The sequence below is a fragment of the Scyliorhinus torazame genome, chromosome 2 (assembly GCF_047496885.1).
Source record: "Scyliorhinus torazame isolate Kashiwa2021f chromosome 2, sScyTor2.1, whole genome shotgun sequence".
NCBI classification, from domain to species: Eukaryota; Metazoa; Chordata; class Chondrichthyes; order Carcharhiniformes; family Scyliorhinidae; genus Scyliorhinus; species Scyliorhinus torazame.
Window position 1 is genome coordinate 375,439,976 of NC_092708.1, and position 24,586 is coordinate 375,464,561.

Genomic DNA, 24,586 nt, shown 5'->3' on the forward strand with positions numbered 1-24,586 from the left:
TCCTACCACAGTCCAAAGATGTGCAGGTTAGATGAATTGGCCGTGCTAAATTGCTGGGTTGTGGGGATAGGGTGGAGGTGTGGGCTTAAGTGGGGTGCTCTTTCCAAGGGCCAGCGCAGACTCGATGGGCCAAATGGCCTCCTTCTGCACTGTAAATTCTGATACGCTTGGGAGACGGTATCAGCTGGTATTAGCTCGGGGAAGCTGGACAATTTGAGAATTGTGGGATGGGATAAATGTCCTTTCTTACTGCAGGTGCCAAATAAGCTCACTGCTAAAAGTATGAGGAAGGAAAGTTGATGCTGCCGGATTCCGAACTGGTATCCCAAGTCGTTTAACTTTGCTTTGAACTTCCGTGCGGCACAAACTCGCCGGGATTTTCACTTTGATATGTTGCTGCATCTCTTTGAAACGACAGCCTCCGCGTTTGGATTTCTCTGAATGGGGTGGTGGGTGGTGGGGGTTGAAAATGACTGCCAGCGCCTGGAGGAAACATGATTAGAAAACGTTAGACGTGGAGACCAAAGTACTTTCACAAGCCTCGGCGGCTGCAAATAAAGAAACCCAACTACATGGATAGATTTGACCTCAAACCTTCTATATATCCGACGTCATAAATGAATAAGTTGTCACTTTGATTGCGGGCGATCGTCCTTTTGGTGCACCCCCACCGCCCCATTAAAACCTGAGGGCCAGCAACTTGCAACAACGCCGGGCCCGCCGGCAGCTCGAGCTCCCAAATTACGGGCGTTTATGAAACCTCAGTAAACTGGTCGGTGTTCCCGCCGCAAGGTCAACGTTTTAATCGGAACCTGCCTCTGTGTGCATTTAAGTAGCAGACTGTTCGCCTTAACAGATAGGCTGAATGTGTCCCTTAGGACACAGCACTGTGCACATATATTCCCGCTGGACGTGTGCACTGCGATGCCCATTGGAACTGTTGGGGTGATGGATGAGCTTTGACGCCTTGCTTTCCCCAATTCAAGCCACCTCCTCCCCTCCCTGTCCTGTCACCAGGCTGGTGTTGCAAGCAGCACAGAATCCGAATCCTCCCGATGCTAAATTAGCTTTTCTCCTACGTCACGCTGCATTGAGAGTGGGCGAGAGCGTCCTCTATGTGTCAGGCATGTTTCAGAAGGAATCGCAAAGGAAAGCCAGAGTTCCTTTAAAAACTCTCCAGGCAGAGGCTGGCTTATTTCTGTTCCCCCACCACATTTACTGACAGTCACCCACATGCACCAGAATCTACCGGATCCGGCAAACTTCTAAAGGTGGATGTGGAGTGGTCTCGGAAGTGCTTTTCATATTAATAAGGGAGGGGAGAAAAAGGAAAGCGTTTTCATTGGAGCTTTCCGAGAAAGTTTTTGAGTGTGTGTGTGTGTGTGTTTTGCGCAAGAACTTCTTGGGATCTTATAACAGGAGACTGAACTGAGAATCTGCTGTTTGTAAGAAAGCAGAATCAGCCAGCGTGGAAGATGCAGTGCAGCCGCTTCTGGATCTGCTTCCCTGTGCTGGTGATTTTGGGGAGTTTTGTTGTCCTGAGTGAGTCTCAGAGGAGTTTTAGCGGGTGGTCTGCCCACATTGCGGCTCTCCGAACTGGACAGGCGGTCTCCAACCTGACAGCGAGCAGAGCCAGGATGGCAGCCCTCAGTACCACACTGGGCGGCCGGAGGAGCCACGATAGAAATACCGCAGCAACCCGGGCGCCAACCGAGCCGAGCGCCCCTGTGTTATCCCGCACACCGAGCCAAGTGTCACCTGGCCACAGCGGAGCTCTCGCTGCCCGGGAAAACAGCACCGCTCTCACCCGGGTAAACGGACAGAATTTAGCCGGGGCCAGTCCAGCGGCATCTCACCGGCCAAGCGATTCCCCCGTCCGATCCAGGACAGTCCACCCTGCCTCAGCCAAGATAAGCCGCCCCATCGCATCCCGCATTAGCGCGGCATCGTCCCGGGAGAGCAGCCGGAAACAACACGGGACAGCCCAGGGCAACAGCCGGACCCCGGCAAGGCAGAGTTACGCCGCTTCGTCCACAGTGAACCGTGGTTTTCATTCCAACGCCGGCGGCAGGTCTCTTTCGCCCCAGGAGAAGAATCCAGCTTCCACCCAGGGCAGCAAACTCTCACCTGTCCGGGCTAGCTTGTTGGCTTCAGGTTCTTTGAGGACCCGGCTAACGGCAAGTACATCCCAGCTGAGAAACAGGCAGATTGCCAGACAAACCCCAGGGAGACGAGCACCGGGCAGGAGACTGATAGGGTGAGAATGAAAATATCTGAATAAAATGCTGTGAATATATTACATACATAACAATAGTCACTCAACTTCAAAAATACAGTACGTAATGACTCAGACAATATACTACCTAAATAACTTCTGTACGTGAATAGGGGGTATTAAATCAAAATTGGGTATTTAACCTTTTGCAATATTGCACTAGTATTTCTCTTATACAAGACTATTGCAGCTATTTTGGAAATTGCGATTCTAAAGAAAAGGACGTTATAACATTATATCTAGTCTCAGTCGATATCAGCCAGTCCTTCCACAATATTGTCTAGTCCAGGCTATTTCCTTGTGGTTTCAGCTTGCACTGGGAGTATTATCCTGGGAATGACAGGTGGCTCAATTGGCTGTACCGCACACAAAATGTCTCCCCTTGTTTTTTTTAAAATATTGTCTTAATAGGAGATGTCCCGGAGAGCTGACACATTGTACCATAGTTGTGTACAGTTTCCTACATACCGGAGGACCATGAATTTGGAATGAGTTTGTTGTTACTCAAAATTTAGAGCCAATAATACACTGGACTAAATCACTCGCAGAAACAAAACAAAAACAGCCGACCTAAGATTTCGCACCTCAATTGAGGTTCGCCCCGTGGAGACCTGGGATAATGTCCCCCCTCCACATGAACTGGCGAGGCACAGCAGTTTACGAGTTAAAAACGCACCGCGTGTTAGGGGGCAGCGATTCACATATCAACGTAGATGGATTAGAAATGCAAGTCTGGGTTCGCTACAGCACAATGAAGGAGTTTGTTAAAGTATCTCAGCACATCCGTACTTCGAATCACACACACAAGTCAGACTAGGAGGGTTGTAGTTTGTTCGCCGATTGGTTTCAATCACTTCTCGGTGGCGTCGCTTGTGTTGAAGTGAAACGATCTGAACGTCGATGGGTATTTTGCAAAGGACCGTTTAGATTGTGATACATGTACAGAGGAAAGTAGACGCGAAATCACATCATGACGATCATGTGTTTTTCTAAACCTCAAATCTTGAACAGACTTTCTTTCTGTTTTTATTAAACGTAGTTCCTGACTCTTGCCTTTTTAAAGGCGGATGCTTTGTACTCGTCCATTTGGGTTAAGTCTAGAAGAGATTCATATATATATATATATATATATATATGACTAACGATATCCCGACCTGTGTTCCCCGGTTGGTTCCAGAGTAAAGCCAAGGACATACCTGGCTTTAATCAGCTGCTTCAGAATGGAATCACAAACCTCGGCTTCAATGACTTCATGCTCTTTAAAAAAACCGACGGCGCCAACAGTAAACTTGCGAGGGAGGGGGTGGGGCGCGGTGAGCACTTCTGCAGGAAGAAAACTCGCTTTAATTCACAATTGGTTTTGTTCTGCTCTCGCTCTTGGACTAGTGACAGATTTGTATTTTAATAGGGAAAGCGCATCCCTGAATAGCAAGATCTTAGGAAGGAAAACAAAGGTAGCTGTTCACAGTTAGCCAGAGTAAAATATATACTCATTAAGCAAAGGGAGAAATGCCACTAATAAGCAATTTCTTGTAAACACATGAAACTGCATTGCTTCACCGGACATGCTTGTTGTCGCTGAGTTGGTTGTCTGGGTTGTAATTTATTTTTTTGCATGCTCTTAGAGTGGTAACACATTGCAACTTTTAACTTTCCTAAAGTCCTTTCTATTTTACGATCAAACGAGGGAGATCAGTTGTTCAAATCCACAGAGATCAATTAAGCTTCCTAGTGTCTTGTTTCAAACGCCCCTTGTTGCTTCACATGAAATTGAAACAAAACAAAAACAGCCGACCTAAGATTTTCTAAAGGAGACACTTGAAATTTATTGATTTAATTTATTTGCGCACCCCAAAAGCACACCCTGTGTATGTATTCAAGGTCAGGGAGTAAATAGATCGTTGTCAAAGTCAGACCAGTGCCAACATTGAGACTTTACGGGACCAATCGCAAGCTCATTGAAATGATTAAAATGATGTTTACTTGTTTGTAGTGGGATAAAAACAAGAGACACTGCAAAAAAAAAAATGGAACTTGACAGCTTTGATCCAATTTGTTGGATTATTTAATTAAACATTCCCTACTATTTTCCACGTTTTTCTTTCGAACAAGGCAACTAAATTATATGCATTTTAAAGGCTCCCGTCCTGTTTAGGTTTTAATGATATATTGGAGAAAATAATTGCTAACAATTTCGAAAAGCTGAACCGGGAGAATCCAAAACGGGTGCAGTCATAACAAATGTAGTCAAATCAATGAGTGCTTTGACATTCTTCCGAAGATGTGATCACGGGAATGTCGTTAAATACCTATGAATGTTGTGACCAATACTAGTCTACACACGTCTTCTGCCGTTTATCCCTGTGGAATTAAAGAAGACTGGCCTTTCTTTTTTATTTTGGAGATTTGAATGAAATAATGAATGGCAACAGGCAAAAATGAAAAGAAAACAGGCAGAAATACAATACCCCAAAATGTAAAAGAATTCCACATTTCTGCACTTTCCAGCAGAGAGCAATATTGCGAGCAATGCTGCAACAGTAACAGTTTGTAACAGCCATACATTTAAAGCACATGTCTGCTGGAAGGCATTGGTGTGCAAATAACAACAGGAAGTCAATTAAAGTATGGCAGGATATCCACAGGATACAATGAAGGGCATTGGATCTGATCTAATGGATCTAACCTTTCACATTTGTATGTGTCATACTTTAATATGACCTGGCTAGGGGAGAAGGGCCTAACTTGCAAGAGGAAATGTCGGCCGTTGATACATTGTTGGGCAATACAGAGAGCTTTATTGACATATGTGCCAATTGGAGACTGTATGGTGCCTTTGTTTTCTCAATATTTTGTCATGGACAATTTCTAAGATGTTGGGCACAATCTAATGGAAAAAAATAGTCTGTTCTGGGCACATTACAGGGGTCATTCCTCCTGCTATCTAACAGCACCCTTTTTATTCTGGCTGCCCCAACGTGCCTGAGCTCAAGATGCTTCAGGACACCATTTTCTCTTGAACCCCCCCCCCCCCCCCATTGTTATTCTCTAAATCTGAATAAAGATTGTAGACCTCCAGTTAACACAAATACTTTATTCAGTGGGTTTGTTCTGTCTCCAGAGCTCAACCAGACATAATACAGTCAAGAGGTAAAACAAGAGAAGCTAAGGTAAGCTGCCCATGCTGAGCTGTCTCTATGTGCTGCTGCTCACTAGCCCTGTGCTTCTAAAAGAGGCGGATCCTCCCTTGGGTCGGACCCTTTATACCCTCCTCTGATGCTGCCCTTTAGTGATGCTGTGACTGTTACATCTGTGCTATAGTCCCTGGTGTGTGTGTGTAGATGTACAGGTCACTACACCCCCGACCTCCTGGAACCCCCCCCCCCCCCAATGGCCCAACTCACCTGTTGCGAGGTCCTCGAACCCCTTACACCCCACCTCATATGGACAGGGCCAGCTCTCCGGTGCAGGCAAAATGCCACTTGGCACATTCCCACTACCAACCTGGATGGCATCCAGGTGGCACTGCCAGAGTGGCATCAGCAGTGCTAGGGTGCCACCCTGCCTAGATAGCATCCACCTGAGGGCCTCCGATAGCCTGGGAGATCCCCATTTATGGGGACAAGTGCTAGATGGTATTCAGCTGGGGATTTCTCAACGAGGCCGGTAGATCTCAGGAGCCAGTTGGATCTGGCGTTGGTAGAGTTAAGTGAGCTTTAAAGCACACTTAACTCTGCAATCTCGTCCTGCCATTGTGGGTGGGATCCTGATCCGGACATCACGCAAGATCTCGCGAGGTGTAACAAGTCAGGAAGAGGCCTCTCCTGGGATCTACCAGCTTCATCCCATCCCGATTCAGGTGGGACGCAGCTGGTAAATTATGCCCGTTAACGTTCTATGGCCCGTGATCAATATTTGTATGTCGATGCATGTATTTTCTTACCCTCAGAGTGATTGGGTCAATTTGAATAACCCAGCAGCAAGATTCTGTGTTTAAAAATTAATGTTAGTTTATTTCTCAGACACGTGTCCTTAGTGTTAATGAAAAAGTGAAGTCTCACTCACCCAACGTACCCACACACTATTACACAGACAAACATTAGATACAGCTGAAAGCAAATCAGTAATTACAAAGTTGGAATTTAACTCTGTCTCTATTTCGGTGCAGGCCTGGTATTGCATAGTTGACTTTAATAAGTGAAGGACTTGAAAATGTGTAGATTTTGCAGTTGTTTAGTTCCTACAATTGATATGGTTGGAGGTGGCTTTCACAGGCAACCTTGAAGAAGGATCAGGTCAGAAGAGAGAAAGAGGGGGCAGCACGGTGGCGCAGTGGTCAGCACTGCTGTCTCACGGCGCCGAGATCCCAGGTTCGATCCCGGCTCTGGGTCACTGTCCATGTGGAGTTTGCACATTCTCCCCATGTTTGTGTGGGTTTCACCCCCACAATCCAAAGACGTACAGGTTAGGTGGATTGGCCACGCTAAATCGCTCCTTAATTGGAAAAAAAAATGAATTGGGCATTCTAAATTTATTTTTTAAAAAGTGAGAAAGAGATTTAGTTTCTCTTCCATGATATTGTACAAAGAACAAAAATAAAAGAACAATACAGCACAGGAACAGGCCCTTTGGCCCTCCAAGCCTGTGCCGATCACGTATTCTATCTAGACCAACCGCCTGTATCCTTCTATACCCAGTCTGTTCATGTGCCTATCCAGATAAGTCTTAAAGGTCGCTAACATATCTGCTTCAACCGCCTCACTTGGCAGCGCATTCCAGGCCACCACCACCCTCTGTGCAAAAAAAAACTCCCCCCCCCCCCCCCCCCCCCCACGTCGCCACTGAACCTTTCTCCCCTCATCTTGAACCTGTGCCCCCTTGTAATTGTCATTTCCGCCCTGGGAAAAAGCCTCCAACTGTTCACCCTATCTATACCCCTAATAATTTTACAAACTTCTATCAGGTCGCCTCTCAGCCTCCATCTCTCTAGGGAGAACAATCTCAGTTTATTCAATCTCTCCTCATAGCTAATACCCTCCATGTGAGGCAACATTCTGATAAACCTTTTCTGTACACTCTCCAAAGCCTCTACGCTACATCCTTCTGGTAATATGGTGACCAGAACTGGACGCAGTATTCCAAATGTGGCCTAACCAACGTTCCACATAATTGTAACATGATTTTCGAGCTTTAATACTCGATACCCCGTCCTAGGAAGGCAAGCATGCCATATGCTTTCTTCACCATTTCCACCTGTGCTGCCATTTTTAAGGATCTGTGGACCTGCACGCCCATATCTCTCTGTGTCTCTCTGCTCCTGATGGTTCTGCACTTTATTTTATAGCTCCCACCTGAATTGGATATACCAAAATGCATCACCTCGCATTTGTCCGGGTTAAATTCCATCGCCATTTCTCTGCCCAATTTTGCAGCCCGCAGCCTATCTATATCCTGTTGTATTCTCTGACAATCTTCATCACTATCCGCAACTCCTGCAATCTTTGTATCATTTGCAAACTTGCTAATCATCCCGCTTCGTTTTCTTCCAAGTCATTTATATATATTACAAAGAGCAGAGGTCCCAGAACTGATCCCTGTGGAACACCACTAGTTACAGACAGATCTGATCCCTGCAGAACACCACTAGTTTATTTGTACATAGTTACTTTGCTGCTTAATGAGCTGCAGCAGTCAATGGCTTTGCCTGTCCGCCACTCTCTCTCTCTGATGGGATTCTGCCCGCATTTTTAAAACATTTTTAATAATAAATTTAGAGTACCCAATTCATTTTTTCCAATTAGGGGCAATTTAGCGTGGCCAATCCACCTACCCTGCACATCTTTGGGTTGTGGGGGCGGAACCCACGCAAACACTGGGAGAATGTGCAAACTCCACACGAACAGTGACCCAGAGCCGGGATCGAACCTGAGACCTCAGCGCTGTGAGGCGACAATGCTAACCACTGTGCCACCGTGTTGCCCACAGCTCTGAAGATATCTCTTAAAAGCAGTTTAAATTGTCCACTCTATCTGTAGCAGCCAAGGTGGCCACTGCATCATGTGACTTCACATCTGTGTTGAGTCATGGCCCAAAATGTAGGTGGCCAAAACCTTCAGATTTGACAAAGCAAATTTGTTCGATGGAGCTTCATTTATCACCTGGCTGGAACCAGAGTGAGTCAATTGAGAAAAAAATGCCTTTGTCTTCTTGAGAAATAAGATGGTTTAACCCACAAAACCATCTGGTAGCTCCAAGGAGCCATCTCAAGTTCCAGTTTTATTTATTTTTAAAATGTAGTATTTCAAAATATGCCTTTAAAGATTTATAATAGTTATACAGGTACTCGGTCATGATAACGTACATAATTCACATCATGCATAAAAACTCACTCTAACCACCATAAAAACAAAATATTTACTTTGTACCATGTAGAAGTAGGTTGGCAAAGTGTCCCACACGACAGTCATGCGTTGGTCATGATTAAATCAATTCATTCATTCGATGGATCACACTCCTGTTGCCACCAATCGATTGCTAAGAAAAAAGGCTCCAATGGAATAATTTTGAACTCTGTAATATATGTGACTCTGTTCCCTCCCCACTTTTCACTGTGAGTAAAATAATGAAAAGTGTTAGTCCATACATTCTTTTCTCAAAAAATATAATTTTAAAATCTTTTGCTTAATTTATATTGTCCAAAGAAATCATGAGAAGGCATGATTTTAAATAAGCAATGCCTAGGAATGCAACTTATTTCAGAGCAAAGACAACCACAACGATCCTGTTTGTAAAGATGTTAATGAACCACTTATCTGGTACAAATCGGTGGATTGCACAATAAAAAATTCAGAAAGTCATATTTAGTGTTATGATCATGGTAGGGATGGAGAGCATGGTTGCATATTAATGGAAGAGTGCCATGAATTAACTACTCACAGGTCTATTTTAGAGGTTCAAAAGAATTTTCTGATTTGACAAATTGCACAAAGGTATGGAATGAACGGTATTTTAAGGTAGCAGCACAGAATATATAAACGGACATGAAGAAAATAGCTGTTAAATATTAAAAATAGCTACTGCCACATATGAATTATGTAACAATAAAGAAGGATCTCTGCCTCAATATCTTTGTTCCTTTCTATTGTTAGAATATGGGATTCCTTTCTATTGTTAGAATATACAAGTTGCTCGTTCTCTGGTAATACTTCTGTTTCGGCTCAGAAAGTACAATGTTCAAACCCAGTTCCAGACAGTCTCAGCATGGAAATCCAGTTGGGGGCTCACATCTAGTGGCTCTGTGTAGGGCTCTCCCCACCTACTGAGTATGGTTTGTGGAAGCTCATAAAGCCTTTCCTATTAACTGCTTTAAGGATAGTTACAGCTATGGGAGGAGCATGCGCACCATGGCCTGCCAGATTACTGTGCAGATTTTGAATCCCTCCAATGCTTTCCATGATTCTGCAAGTATGAAAATTAAACAAGAATATGGGGTTAAATGCCAGCTTCAGTCAGAAAATAAGCCTCAGCATAGACATTCTGGGGTCAGGTGGCATGGGTACATTTAGGGGCTCCAAAAATGGTTCTTAATTTTGCACAGATTTCATCCATCACACATTTACTCTTTTCTTCATTTAGGCAAATAGCACATCCGTCCAAGATCAGTAGGTGTTGATTTAAAGAAGCCCGTTTGGTCCTGCGCTTGTTTTAAGTCCTAAATCTCCTTTTCAACAGCTCTGACAATTGATATTATCAATTCAATATCAGTTACAGAGTTCATGGGTGTGAGCAGGCATTGCCAAGGATATTTAAAGAGATCATCAACTGTTCTCAGCTAAATCAATGGTTAGTTTATTTGGACTGCAACGGTGCTGCTTTTGAAACTTCTGGGAATTGTACTGCAGGAACTGACCGTTTGTAGAAGTAATTTGGTATGTGAGCAGAAGCGGCACAGTGGTTAGCACTCCTGCCTCACAGCTCCAGGGACCCAGGTTCAACTCCGGCCTCGGGTGACTGTCTGTCTGTGCGGAGTCTACACTTTCTCCCTGTGTCTGCGTGGATTTCCTCCGGGTACTCCAGTTTCCTCCCACAGTCCAAATATGTGCAGGTTAAGTGGATTGGCCATGCTAAATTGCCCCTTAGTGTCCTAAGGGTCGGTGGGGTTACTGGGATAGGGTGGAGGCGTAGGCTCACGCAGTGGTTAGCACTGTTGCTTCACAGCTCCAGGGTCCCAGGTTCAATTCCCGGCTTGGATCAATGTCTGTGTGGCATTTGCATGTTCTCCCTGTGTCTGCGTGGGTTTCCTCCGGGCGCTCCGGTTTCCTCCCACAAGTCCCGAAAGATGTGCTGTTAGGTAATTTGAACATTCTGAATTCTCCCTCTGTGTACCTGAACAGGCGCCGGAATGTGGCAACTAGGGGCTTTTCACAGTAACTTCATTGCAGTGTTAATGTAAGCCTACTTGTGACAATAAAGATTAATATTAATTATTACGTAGGGTGCTCTTTCTAAGGACCGTTGCAGACTCAGTGGGCTGAATGGCCTCCTTCTGCACTGTAAATTCTATGATTCTATAAGATTTTTTTCTGGAATGTTCCAATATACAGCTTTCACTCCGTTTTGTGCTTGCATTTGTATTGTGCCTGGAAGAGGAGAAGGAGGGAACAGGCTAGAATCCAGGGACCTGCAGCTGCAGAGTAGCAAAAGGAAGGCAACGAACAAGAGCTCTAACTCCAGTATTTAGAGCCGAAATTCTTAACTATAGTTTACTGTAAAGTGTATGATGGGGCTATGCTTTTGAGAGGCTGTCACAGAAATCTGTTAACTGATGCAGCACCAAGGACAGCCCAGTACAAGGTTAGGTATCCTTGTCTGTTCTGAATTTGTCAGATGGTGATACACTGAAAGCTAATGACTTCATAACTTCCGCATGAATTAGAATGACAAAGCCTCTAGGCATTTCTAAAGTTGCAGGATTTGCCCTGGTGCAAGGTGTTACCAAGTTCACACTTACACACTTGCAGTTGCTTGTAAAGGAGCCCAGAGTCTACATGAATAGGAAGGGATTCCACTCACTGAATATGCAACAAGTACACATTGCAATTCTATGCCTTGTTTCCTAATAGGCATGCATGATGCCATTATCCTGCATCAGTCCTCAGTCCCTTCTCCCTTTCATCCCAAGCATCAGGTCAGATACTGATTGTTTGGGAACAATGGCTATTCTATCCAAGCCTGGCCAATGATATAGGAACATTAGTAGGGCGAGCAGGAGTAGGAAATTCAGATCACTTGAGTCTGCTCCATCATTTAACTAGATCATGGTTGATCTCCCAGGAACCCAATCAAAAATGCAGAGATGAGATACAACTGGTGCTATGCCTCCTTTCAAGACCTGATAGGCCAGACAATAGGCCTCCTGAGGCAATATTTTTGCTGCTAGATCAATCTTAGTATAGTCCTCTTTAGGATTGTTATTGCATGCAAATGCTACAAACTTTTGCCATCCAGAGGAGCTAATTCATGAAGCCAGCTACAAAGGAAGATGTGGAGATGGAGGAATATTTGCAACAGGATGACAGTGAGAAGGATGGAGTAGAGCAAGGCCCACCCACTTTACCCGCTGCAAGAGCTCTTTGGCAACAGTTTATCTAGCAATGGTCTGGTGAAAACTTAATATTCCCCTGCACCAGCAGTTCCTTCCAGCATCAGCCCTACTGCCATCCTTAGGACTGCAACAAACCCAAACAAATATTCACCTTTCAGATGAAAAACATCAGCCGCACTTGTTCGATTTCATTTAGTTTTTAGATATCAGGTTCATAGGTAAATTGGATGACTCCAATCTCCATTTTGTATTCTACACTAGATGAATTCCCAAAGCCAATTCAACCTGAACTCAATGCAGTCCTTGGAAGCAGGCCTAGGCCAATACAGAGGAATATGGATATTTGCCAGTATAAATTGGGAGGCACACTAGTTTGCCAAATCCCACACACTCCAAAAACGTGTTTGCTGATGCTTTTTCTGCTCTCACCCTACCACATTTGGCTTACTTTCCACATACATTATATACAGACCACATTTTTCATTTTATTTTCTGTTTAATGTTCATTATTCAGTAGACAGGGGAATTATTGTAAAATCAACTATGCTGGAAAACAAGCCAACTATGGGGGTGGGGAATGGGGTGGAGTGAAGTGGGCGGGTGGGGAGGGGGGAGGATGTTGCCTGGGAGACATGGAGAATCTACAGTTGTGTTTATTTTTTTCGACCCAATGGTTCATAAAACCAGTCCTCAATACAAATGAGTAGTAAAACAGATGTCAGATTCATTTGAATTAGCATATGAATCCAATGTCTGACATGAAAAATAACCTAAGCACTGAACATCCATCTGTCTTGAGCAGCCAGCACTTTGAGATCCAACAAAAGTTTAATTCAAACACTCACAAAACATTTCAAATAAGCTGTCTATTTATCAAAATGGCTACAATAGAGCTGGGCTTGGCAACAGCTACACACGTTTAATGGCTGAACAGCTGTAGCCTCAAACTGCTTTGTTAAATTAAATTGTGGCGTTGAAATACAGAACAGGAGCAACAAGCACAGAATCAAACAGCCTATTTGGTGATATACCGTGACACTATGAGAATTAACCACTTCTTGAAGCTTTTGCCCCAAACTCACTGTAATTTAGAACCTTCCAAAAGCTGCAGCTAAATTGCCTGCCACCAAAGAAGTTGGGAGTAATGGTGAAATAGAAAACACTCACTATAAAAGTCCTCAGGGATACAACATCTGCCGATGAATGGGTTGACCTGATGATTCTTAGTGAGTATGCAAGCAAGTTTCAGTCTTCTCCAAAAGGGAGGCCTGAATCATATCCTATAGATATTCATAATGCTTTTTGTTTATATCAAGCATTCCAATTTAAACAAGTAGGGTTAAGGAGTAAACCATCAAAAAAGCAAAAGCAAAAAAGCATTTAGGCATTAGTCATAATAACCTGAGATTTTTAAAAGGAATCTTGCTAATAAGGCTCTCTCTTTAATTGTGTAAAGTGGTTAAAATAAATGGGTTTAATGGTGCATCATTTGTTCTTTTATGGTTTGCCTCTTATGCAGCTGGAAGCACTGATTATTAATTAGGTTACTGAGCACATGTTTGAAATATTTTCTTCAAATGGATTTCAAAGTAAAAAAATAGTTCCTATAATTAAAATGTGATGTGATGAAGTCATCGCTGTCATAATATACACCAGTATATCATGGTGCAGACACACACACACACACACACTGATGGACATGCAGTGGGACCAATCAACATACACAACACCGCAGCCAATCACCAGTGAGAGCACACGCACTATAAAGATAAGGGACATCAGAGTTCCCGCTCATTTGAGTAGCAGCTAGCTAGGAGCACAGAGCTCACAGCCTGCAACACAGACATTCACCATGTGCTGAGTGCATCAACTGGTTAGGACAAGGCAAAGGTCTTTAGTTAAAGCTGGTATCGTATTTACCCACAGTTCAAGTATGTTTAAATAGTTAACCTTTTAATAAAATAGTGTTGCACTACTTCAAGTGTTGGTGACCTGTATGTGATCTAGAACACCCAACGCATCATGATACCAGGAGTGGTCGCATACTAGCACTTTTTAGACCTACCTGCAAGTGATCTGCCTTCCTCCAGCATTCCGTCATTCTGCAACATGGACAACATCAGCCCGCCGCCGCCGCTCCGCATCGCCGGCAACCTCAGGGCCAACTGGAAGATTTTCAAACAGCGCTTCCAGCTCTACCTTCGAAGCCACGTACAGGGAGGACGCCTCGGCACAAGAAAGATTGCTCTTCTCTTCTCCACGGCTGGGGACCATGCCATCCATATTTTCAACTCTCTCACCTTTGCAGATGATGAAGACAAGACAAAGTTCAAGACGGTTCTCCTCAAATTTGACACTCACTGCAGTGTAGAGGTGAATGAAAGTTTTGAACGCTACGTGTTCCAGCAGCATTTGCAGGGTAAGGACGAACCTTTCCAATCCTTTTTAACGCACCTCCGCATCCTTGCGCAATCATGTAGCTACGGGCCCACTCCCGACTCCATGATACGCGACCAGATCGTTTTCGGTGTTCAGCCGGACACCCTATGTCAGCAGCTCCTCAAAGTAAAGCAACTCACCCTAGCGACCGCCATCGAGACCTGTGTCCTACAGGAAAATGTTACCAGTCTCGGTACTCCCATATACAAGCGGCTGAAACGGCGCGGCAAGGTCCCCACGAGGCGGAACGGGTCCAAGTGATTGAACACCTCCAGGGCCTCCGCCTGGATGAGGGTGGCCATTTCGCCCGCTTTTCGCGGACTGCCGTGCTTGTACGCACCAAACGAGGGGACGGCGACATGGAGGAACGTAATGCGCAGGCGCGCACCACGCAGGACCGCACCGCGCATGCGCAGTGGCGCAGTGGACGTCACAACGTGCGGCAACTGTGGCTCCGCCCATTTAAAGTGGCAATGCCCCGCAACATCTCGATAATGCCTACGATGTGGAAGACTTGGCCACTATGCTGCCTGCTGTCGAGCAGCTCAGCCTTCCAATTCATATCTTCAGCCAGCCTTGCAGGAATGTTCGGGCAATTCAACCCACGGTCACCGAGCCCGATGCGGACCTCCCACACAGCAGTGACACCGAGGACCCGAAGGCGCCTTTTCGAGTCGGTGTCGAAACGAAAAACAGGTTGTCCCCGAAGCAAAGACACCAGCCGCTGTCGGTATACAGCATCAATCCAGATGATGAGTGGTGTGCCACCCTGACGGTCAACCAGAATTCGTCGCCCACCTCAGAGACTTAATTTGTGAACTTTGCACTAATGGACTCTCTGGTCTGTTCTTCTGTTTAATCGTTCAAGTGGTTTGTATATAGTGTTCATCTCGTTATTTGTGTGTCACACTGTTTTTTTCTGCACCAGGCACCTTCCCATGTAAATAGCTTAGTTTTATGTACATAGTCCTGTAAATATTTGTCGCACACGTAGTCAAAAACATTCACCACATACTATTTATTGTTACGCAGGCACATTTTTTTATATAAAAGGGGGGATGTCATAATATACACCAGTATATCATGGTGCAGACACACACTGATGGACACACAGTGGGACCAATCAACACACACAACACCGCAGTCAATCACCAGTGAGAGCACACGCACTATAAAGACAGGGGACATCAGAGTTCCCGCTCATTTGAGTAGCAGCTAGCTAGGAGCAGAGAGCTCACAACCTGCAACACAGACATTCACCATGTGCTGAGTGCATCAACTGGTTAGGACAAGGCAAAGGTCTTTAGTTAAAGCTGGTATCGTATTTACCCACAGTTCAAGTATGTTTAAGTAGTTAACCTTTTAACAAAATAGTGTTGCACTACTTCAAGTGTTGGTGACCTGTATGTGATCCAGAACGCCCAACACTTCAATCTCCATGAAATATGAAAAATATTTGATGAAAATGAATTCCATCCAGACGTACTTTGTAATTGTAATTTTCAAAATGGCTATTCAGAGCACTGCGATAGTATAATCTTAAATAGATTGATGGAACACATTGGAGTAAGTGCCTATGTTGGAAACAAAGTATAAATTAATATTGCTTCAGGATACATCTTCTTCTGTGACTGAGATTTAAATGCACAATTGTATTGGAAATTCAGTCAGGTAAATACATTTTGAAATTACATGTCTATTAACGGTTAAGTGAGACTCATCTAAAAATGGATTTACAAAGAGGACAGATAGTTCCTGTAATTAATATGTGACGTGATGAAGTCATTTCCACGAATTATGAAAATATTAAATGAAAATCACAGATCACACATGGTGTAAATATTTGCCTTCGTTTGAAGTTTGCTGAAGCTGCATACTTCTCTTTATAAATCTGACTTTTTAAAAATTATTTATTCATGGGATGTGGGCATCACTGGCTGGATCAGAATTTATTGTGCATCCCTAATTGCTTGTGAGAAGGTGATGGTGAGCCACCATCTTGAACTGCTGCAGTACATGTTTTGTAAGAATACCGCAATGCTGTTCGGAAGGAAGTTCCAAGATTTTGACACACGACAGTGAAGAAATCGGTGTAGGGTTCTAAGTCAGGATGGTATATCGTTGGAGGGGAACTTGGTGGTGGTGTTCTCGTGCATCTGCTGCCCATGTCCGTCTAGGTGGTGGTGGTTGTGGGTTTGGAAGTTGCTATCGGAGGACTCTTGGTGAGTTGTTGTACTGAATCTTGTGGGTGGTACACACTGCTGCCACTGTGTGTTGGAGGAGTGAATGTTGAATGGGTGGAGTGGCAATCAAGTGGACTGCTTTGTCCTGGACAGTGTCAAGCTTCTTGAGTGTTGTTGGAGCTCTACTTATCTAAGCAAATGGAGAGCATTCCATCACACTCTTGACTTGTGTCTTGTAGGTGGTGGTCAGGCTTTGGGGAGTCAGGAGACGAGGCTACACTTAATTGAATTCTCAGCCTCTGACCTACTCTGGTAGCCACAGTATATATTTGGCTAATTCAGTTCAGTTTCTGGTCAATGGTAACTCCCAGGATGTTGATAGTGATGATTCAGTGATGGTATTGCCACGAATGTCAAGGTTGCGATGGTCAGAATCTCACCTGTTGGAGATGGTCATTGCCTGGCATTTATGTGGCATGAATATTACTTGCTACACATTAGCCCAAGCTTAAAATTGTCCAGGTGTTGTTGAATATGGACAGGGATGCTTTAGTATCTAAGGAATTATGAATGGTTCTGAATATTGTGCAATCATCAACAAATATCCCCACTCTGAGCTTATGATGGAGGGAAGATCATATCATTGATGAAGCAGTTGAAGATGGCCGAGGCCACTGCCCTGAGGAAATTCTGCAATAATATTCTGCGGTTGACTGTCTAATAATTTACCAGAAAAATAACAATGGGCTACTATACAATGTATATTAGATATAGAAGACTGAACCTTTGTTCAGGAGCTTTAACCCCAGCATCAGCATAATTTCCAGGTCCTGATCCCAAATGGCGTCAACGTAATACACCCATTCTTCTAATTTTTGAGTGCCAGACCCATTAGTGGTCAGAGAATGCACTCATTGTCCAGCTGGAGACCCTTCAGCACAGGGGGCACAGCAGCTCCACCATCAGATGTGGGACATGTCACTGTAGGTAAGAGACAGATGACAAGATGACACGTCAAGATGGAGGCACCTTCTTGACACCTTGCAAAAGACCTCAAATTAAAACTGGCCACAGCTGAAAGACTGCCATTGTGAAAGGGGAATTCCTCCACAGGACAGCCTATGGCTGCTGTTGTAGTCGTAATTTGTATGCGTGGGTGAGAATCTAACAAGCCAGAGAGAGTGTTGCCCCCTGTCTACCGCTGAGGGGCCACTTCCTTTCATCGGCCATATCTACCTACTGCTGGGGTGGGGTAGCAGGAGGTGGTCCACCTGGAAAATTCCAGCTGGTGGAGCCTGAGGGGCCTTGTTAGACCCTATAATGCACCTAACTAGTTACCTGCCACTTACACGTGGGTAGTCATTTCATCCTCTGAGCTGACATGTTCCAAAATAGCCCGAAGCTTGAAACATGCTGCCAAATTGGCATCCAGTAGCAGGAAAGTATGGGCCACCTGTTTTGCTGCCCCAATTGGGTTTTAAAAAGTCAGCCCAAGGAATCATGGTGAAAGATTCAGTTAATATATTAGAGTTTACAGTGCAGAAGGAGGCCATTCAGCCCATTGAGTCTGCACCAGCTCTTTGAAAGAGCGCCCTACTTCAACCCACACCTCAATCCTGTCCCCGTAACCCACCTACCCTAAAGGCAATTGAGCGTGGTCAATCCATGTAACCTGCACATCTTTGCAGTGGGATTCTCCCTTCTGGGGGACTAAGTCCCCATGCCGGCGGGAGAACCGGCACCAACCACTCCGACGTCAACAGCCCCCCAAAGTGCAGAATTATCCGCACTTTCGGGGGCTAGGTGGACGCCGGAGGGGTTGGCGTCGCTCCAGTCGCCTGCGAGTTCGCGCATGCGCCAAAGTGATCTCACGCATGCGCGGAACCGGCAGCGTATTTTGGTGCATGTTCTCTTCTCCGCTCCAGCCATGGCGGAGCCCTACAGGGGCCGGTGCAGAGGAAGTGCCTCCACGGAACAGGCCTGCCCGCAGAACGGTGGGCCCCGATCGCAGGCCAGGCCACCCGTGGAGGCCCCCCCCCGGGTCGGAACTCCCCCGCCCCTGCCGACTTGACTGCCAGGTCCTGCCGTGTGAGACCACGTGTAACCCACGCCGGGGGGACTGGCCAAAAACGGACGGCCGCTCGGCCCATCGGGGCTCGGAGAATTGCTGGGGGGGGGGGCGCTGCCAACGGCCCAGACCGGCATGGTATGCATCCTGCCCCCGCCAAAAAAACAGCGCCTGAGAATACGGCAGCCGGCGTCAGGGCGGGCTTCGCGCCGCCCCCCCGGGGATTCTCCGACCCGGTGGGGGGGGGGGTCGGAGAATCCCGCCCTTGGACTGTGGAAGGAAACCGGAGCACCCAGAGGAAACCCACGCAGACGCGGGGAGAACGTGCAAACTCCGCACAGACAGTGGCCCAAGCTGGAAATCGAACCTGGGACCCTGGAGCTGTGAAGCAACTGTGTTAACCACTGTGCTACCGTAACATAAAAGAGGTGAATGAAGATTTAAGCTCTGAATATCAAAGTTTAGAAATCACACTTTGTTATTCCTATTCTTAGTAAGACAGCTGACTTTCCCACAGCAGTATTCAAAGTTAAAAGGTAGGAATATTACCTTGTAACTTACAATGTTAGATTGTTAGCTACTGAAATGGAGTTGCATTTAACCTTGTCTGAAAAGGATTTCAATAGTGTTTGAAAGATAGATTCATAGACAGTGAACTAACTTTTTTATTACTTCCTGAGGATAATTTTTTAATTCAGCCTGTTGAGATGGATAAAATCTAAATAAATATGTCTCACACATTTGTTGGATAATTAAGTAGATCTGTATATTTACTGAGGCACTGACAGTTGTGGGGGGGGGGGGGGGGGGAGAAATGCTTCTTCGTGGTAGGAAAAGGGAGCTCAGGAGCGTGTGGTAGCTCCTTTTGTTCTGTCGCAAGCTGCAAATGATGATGGCAAAGTTCAATTGTTGATCAGATTTAGAGAGAATTCACAAAATCCAGTGGCTTCAGATATCTAAATCCAGCCAGAACATTGCAATAAAAAAACAAATTACAGTATTCTTGATGGTTTCATTCCAAAACAAAAACAGACTTTATTTTTCAAAATTCAAAAATGCTTTCCAAGATTTGTAGTTTCTATCATTTTGTTGAGATTGGCTTACACACAGTAATTAGAGAGAAACTATGTGACAGTGGCTTAAACTCTGCCCTTATACCTAGGGGGGCCCTGTTTCAAATCCAGCCCAGACTGTTAGGATGGAAACCTTTTTTGCCTGCTGGCTTTAGAAGTACTATGTGGAGCACAGAGTGGTCATGCAAGTGTTCTTATTTAATAGAATGGTAAAGTTGGGAATTTGCTGCAAATGGAAATTCAGTTCCGAAGGGTAAAAAAGAAATGCTGCTTTTTTAAAATCTCCAGTGGCTGGTGAATATGTTCCATTTGTTTCTAAGCTGCAAAACTTACGTGCTATTCCTTTATTAAATTAATTAGCTAGATAAAGCAATTACTGAATAAAACTAAAAAATAATTGATTCAATCAATAAAATTAACTGATCAAAGAAATAAATAAGGTTAAATGGGGCAGGTGCTGAGCCACAACTGCAACACATGGGACCTTCTGGGGAGCATTGCAATTCTGGATAACTATGGGCGCAGTCTACTGGCCTCATTGCGTCAGACGTGAAAATAAGGGGGCGGCTGAATGGCGGGAGAGGCCGAAATCGGGAACCACAGTGGGCGCCAATTGGTTTCTGATCCAACCGGCCGGCTCCGGTTTGCGAGATCTGAATCCCACCGCGGTGTGGTGAGAAACCAATAAACACCAATTAAGCCCAAACTCCATACCATTAACGGGAAGAGTCCCCTATTGAACGGCCACCCATGATCTAACCGCCTCCCCAGCAAGCAGTCATGCAGGCACTGTTTAGGATACCTATTTAAAAACGTGAAGCCAGCGGAATGGTTGCTGTGGACATCCGAGGAGGTGAGTAGCCATTTTCAAAATCGGGCAGTCAGCCTGGGGGCACTGCACCAGTGCATGGAGGTGTGGGGGAGTCTTCGGGAGGAGGGGGGGGGGGAGACCAGGCAGCCATCATGGGGTTGTCCCTGGGCTGGGGGGGGGGGGGGGTTAGTGGTCCTGTGCCGCGGGCCCGGCATGCCAACCCCCGGATCGTTTATACCTATAATGGAGGGGGAACTTCAGCTGCTGCCTGTCTGCACCACTGAACACGCCCGTGACAGAGCCCCATTCATGGCAATATGGTGACGGTGACTTTAACTCCCACTGACCGTGGCGGCTGCTGGCTGCACAGCTGAAGGCTAATGCTCATGGTGAATTGGAAATTCTAGCAGTGTAAGCACTTCGCAGCTCCCAAGTGGATTCCCGTGGGTAGGTGTGCCAAGAAGCAGGGCGTAGGTACTGCCGAGCATCTCAATCAGACTGTGAGGCCTGGGCGTTTTGCCTGAACTCTGGAGGCATCAACACCAGAGGTAGCAGCCAACATTCCAACACCCAGGACCTGGACCACAGCATTTGGGACATCCCTGCGACCAGAGGGTGTGTTTATGGTCCGGGGAGGGGACCAGCGCCTGCTCCAGTAGCAGCGAGCCCGGAGGGGCGTGGGCCTGGGACGCCAGGGTGCAGCTGGGGAAGGGGGTGTGCAGATGGCCCGCAGTGTGGAATAACGTAACGGACGTTTCACATGCCTTGGGTATAATGTGTTTTAATGGTGCACAAGTACAATCGCGACCCCATCTGTCCCTAGCCTCTGATGTTGCTGCCCCCATACCCTATCAGTGATCCTCAATGTGTTTAGCCTCCGTGCTCTACCGCTACGTCTAGGTGTGTCCCCAGGATACACCTGGCCATGCCACCCTGTTCTGCATGCTGACCCCGAGATGCGGCATTGTCGGGGGAAAGGGAGGGTGGACTCGGGGGAACTGGTGACTGCCGTCATCTCCCTGTGGGGACGCTCTGGGCCGGCCTCCAGTCCTCCGCACTCCCGATCGGTGCCCAAATGCCCTAGGGTGGGGGGGGGTTGGTTCTGGATTGAGCTCCAGATACCCTCGAGGCTCTGCCAGCCATGGCAGCTCACCAATGGTGTCAATGCCCTCCGCGGTGTCCCCCTGTGACCGGGCTATGCTCTGCAATGTCTGGCCAATACGTAGACTCCTATTATTGTCTACAGCTCCGACTTCAACACTATAATCCCCAGCCAAGCTAATATCAAAGCTCCAAAACCTAGGACATGGCATCTCACTCTGCACTGGATCCTCAACTTTCTGACCCATAGACCATAATCAATAAGGATAAATAACAACACCTCAACTCCTCCTCCACGATAGCTCTCAATACTGGGGCCCAGCAAGGCTGTGTACTTAGCCTCATACTATACTCCCTATAAACACACACATGTCTGCGCAGCAAAATGTGGCTCCAACTCCATCTACAGGTTTGCTGACGATACGCCCAAAATGGGTCGGATCTTGAACAACAATGAGTCCGAATACAGGAGGGAGATAGAGAACCTAGTGGAGTGGTGTAGTGACAACAATCTCTTCCCCAATGTCAGCAAAACTATAGAGCTGATCATTGACTTCAGGAAGCAAAGTATTGTACACATCCCTGTCTGCATTAACGTGGCCGAGGTGGAGATGGTTGACAGCTTCAACTTCCTAGGTGTGCACATCACCAATAATCTGTCCTGGCCCACCCATGTTGACGGTGTGACCAAGAAAGCACGACAGCACGTATAGTTTCTCATAAAACTAAGGAAATTCGGCATGTCCCACATTGACCCTTATCAACATTTACAGATGCACCACAGAAAGCATCCTATCTGCCTGCATCATAGCCTGGTATGGCAACTGCTCAGTCCAAGACTGTAAGAAAAATAATGTCGTGAACACCGCCCAGTCCATCACATTAACCCGCCTCCCATCCATTAACTCTGTCTATACCTCCTACTGCCTTGGGAAAGCGGGCAGCATATTCAAAGACCCCTCCCACTTGGCTTATTCAGTCTTCCAACTTCTTCCATCGGGCAGGAGATACAAAAGTCTGAGAAAACGCACTAACAGATTCAAAAACAGCATCTTCCCCGCTGGAACCAGACTCCTAAACAACCATCTTATGGACTGATCTGGTCTCTTCACACTACTGAGTAATACTCCATTCCTGAATGCTTCACCTGATGACTGTGTCTATGTATTTACATTGTGTATTTTATGTTTGCCCTATGTATTTTTTTTTCATGTACGGAATGATATAACTAAACAGTTGGCAGAACAATACTTTTCACTGTACCTCAGTATACGTGACAATAAACAAATCCAATCCAATGTCCACCTGCGTCTGAGACACAGTGCTCAATGACCGGGGCATGGTCTGGAGTGCCCCAGCAATGCCCACCTGAGGGTGGGACATGCTCCGCCAAGCCCCGGCAAGGTCCACCTGAGACTGGTGCACGTCACCCAGCATCTGGGGCATGCCCCCCAGCACCTCGGCAATGTCCACCCTGAGACTGGGACATGTTCCGCAGCTCCTCGGAAAGGTCCACCTGCATCAAGGACACTCCACCAGCGTCTGGGACGTGCTGTCTATGCCCTCAGCCGTGGCCGTCACTGACTGAGCCAAGTCTTCGACACCGCCACTCATGGTGCTGACGTCATGCTCCAGATTCTCCACTGCGGTCACCACCTTATCAGTATTGGCCTCGGAGCCATGCATTGCCAGTGCAATCTCCTGCACCCTTAGCCTTTGGGCCTACTCTAATTAGCTATGGACCTGCTGGAGTATCGCCTACATTCCCCTTTGAATCTCATGGCCGCACCCTATTGACTGTATCCTGATCCAGAGGCTCAACATCTGAATGAGACTCAGCTAGTCCTGGGATCCAGCACACCTTTGACTGCTGTCTCTCCTGCACCTTCCTGCCTCCACCTGATGTGCATCAGCAACTGTGAAGCGCTCAGCAGAATGTGCCCCCGAAACCTGTCCACTACTTGAGCCCACCAAGGTGTATCTCTCTGTGCAGGGTGGGGATGACAACTGTGACGCCCAGACGGTGGCATCCTTGGGCCTTTCCTCTTGGACGGCAGGGAGCGAGGCCATCCTGGATGGGCCGGCACCATCCGACGGAGATCCTGTGGGAGAAAGGACATGTAGTCAGTGAGAGGGAAGGGTCATCAGCTGGCATGAGCAACTCATCTGTGACAGGTCATCTGGGTGGGGGCTGACGGATACTTGCCTCTGTGGTGCAGGTCGATCTTGATGTTGGCAAACTATCTGTCCTCGGCCACCCCAGCGACTTCCTGGGCTTGCTGCCCATAGGGGGTGAGGACTCTGTGGTCTGGCAACCCATCGCCCCTCTGGGCAATTCCCGCTGATTGTGTGCCAACCTCTCCTGTGGCAACACGGAGCCAAATGCTGAATGCTTCGTGGGTGGGCGGAGAGGGCATGGTGGGGGCAGGCATGGACAGAATTGCCGGGTATAGGTGGGTGCGATGGTGTGTTGGGGCATTGACACGCCATTGTGCTGGGGGTGGCGGGTGGAGGTGCCTGACGCAGAGTAGCCAGGGGGAGGTGGGGGGGGGGGCAGGAGGGGGGTGTTGCCACGCTCAGTCACCGGGTTGGGGGGCGGTGGTGAGACAGCAGGCAGGACCAGTGCCAGGGGCCGATGCCAACTCACCCATGTGGCCCGGCTGTTGAGCTTCTTGCGGCACTGGTTGGCGGTCCTGCTGGTGACACTCCCGAAGCTGACCGCCACTGCTACTGCTTCCCAGGCGGCAGTGGCTGCCCTGTGGCTGACTCTCCGACCCCCTCGGGAGAGCAGAGCATCCCTCCTGGACACGGCTGCATCCATGAGCCTGGCCAGGTCAGCACCCCTGAATCGTGGTGCTGGTCTACACGGTGGCAAGGCTGTGTGTATCGGTTTAAATGCAGCTCCCCCCCAGGTAGCGGGGAGCTGCCGGGTGTGGTCCCGGAAAATCAGCTGACGGGACAGTCATTTGTGGCGTAAAGCATCATTAAGTGGCATAATTAATGTTAGATACTGGTGACGGCCTTGCCAGGTC

At 46.8% G+C, this 24,586-nt stretch overlaps 1 protein-coding gene across 1 annotated transcript in view; it reads left to right on the forward strand.

The window, feature by feature from the left end:
* Positions 1-1,145: 1,145 nt before the first annotated feature.
* Positions 1,146-24,586, forward strand: part of LOC140404691 (latent-transforming growth factor beta-binding protein 2-like) — a 685,726-nt gene continuing 662,285 nt past the window's right edge. Inside the window, exon 1 of the mRNA XM_072493356.1 lies at positions 1,146-2,257. Within this exon, the coding sequence (XP_072349457.1) occupies positions 1,476-2,257 (782 nt within the window). The 5' untranslated portion in view covers positions 1,146-1,475. The remainder of the gene's footprint in view (positions 2,258-24,586) is intronic.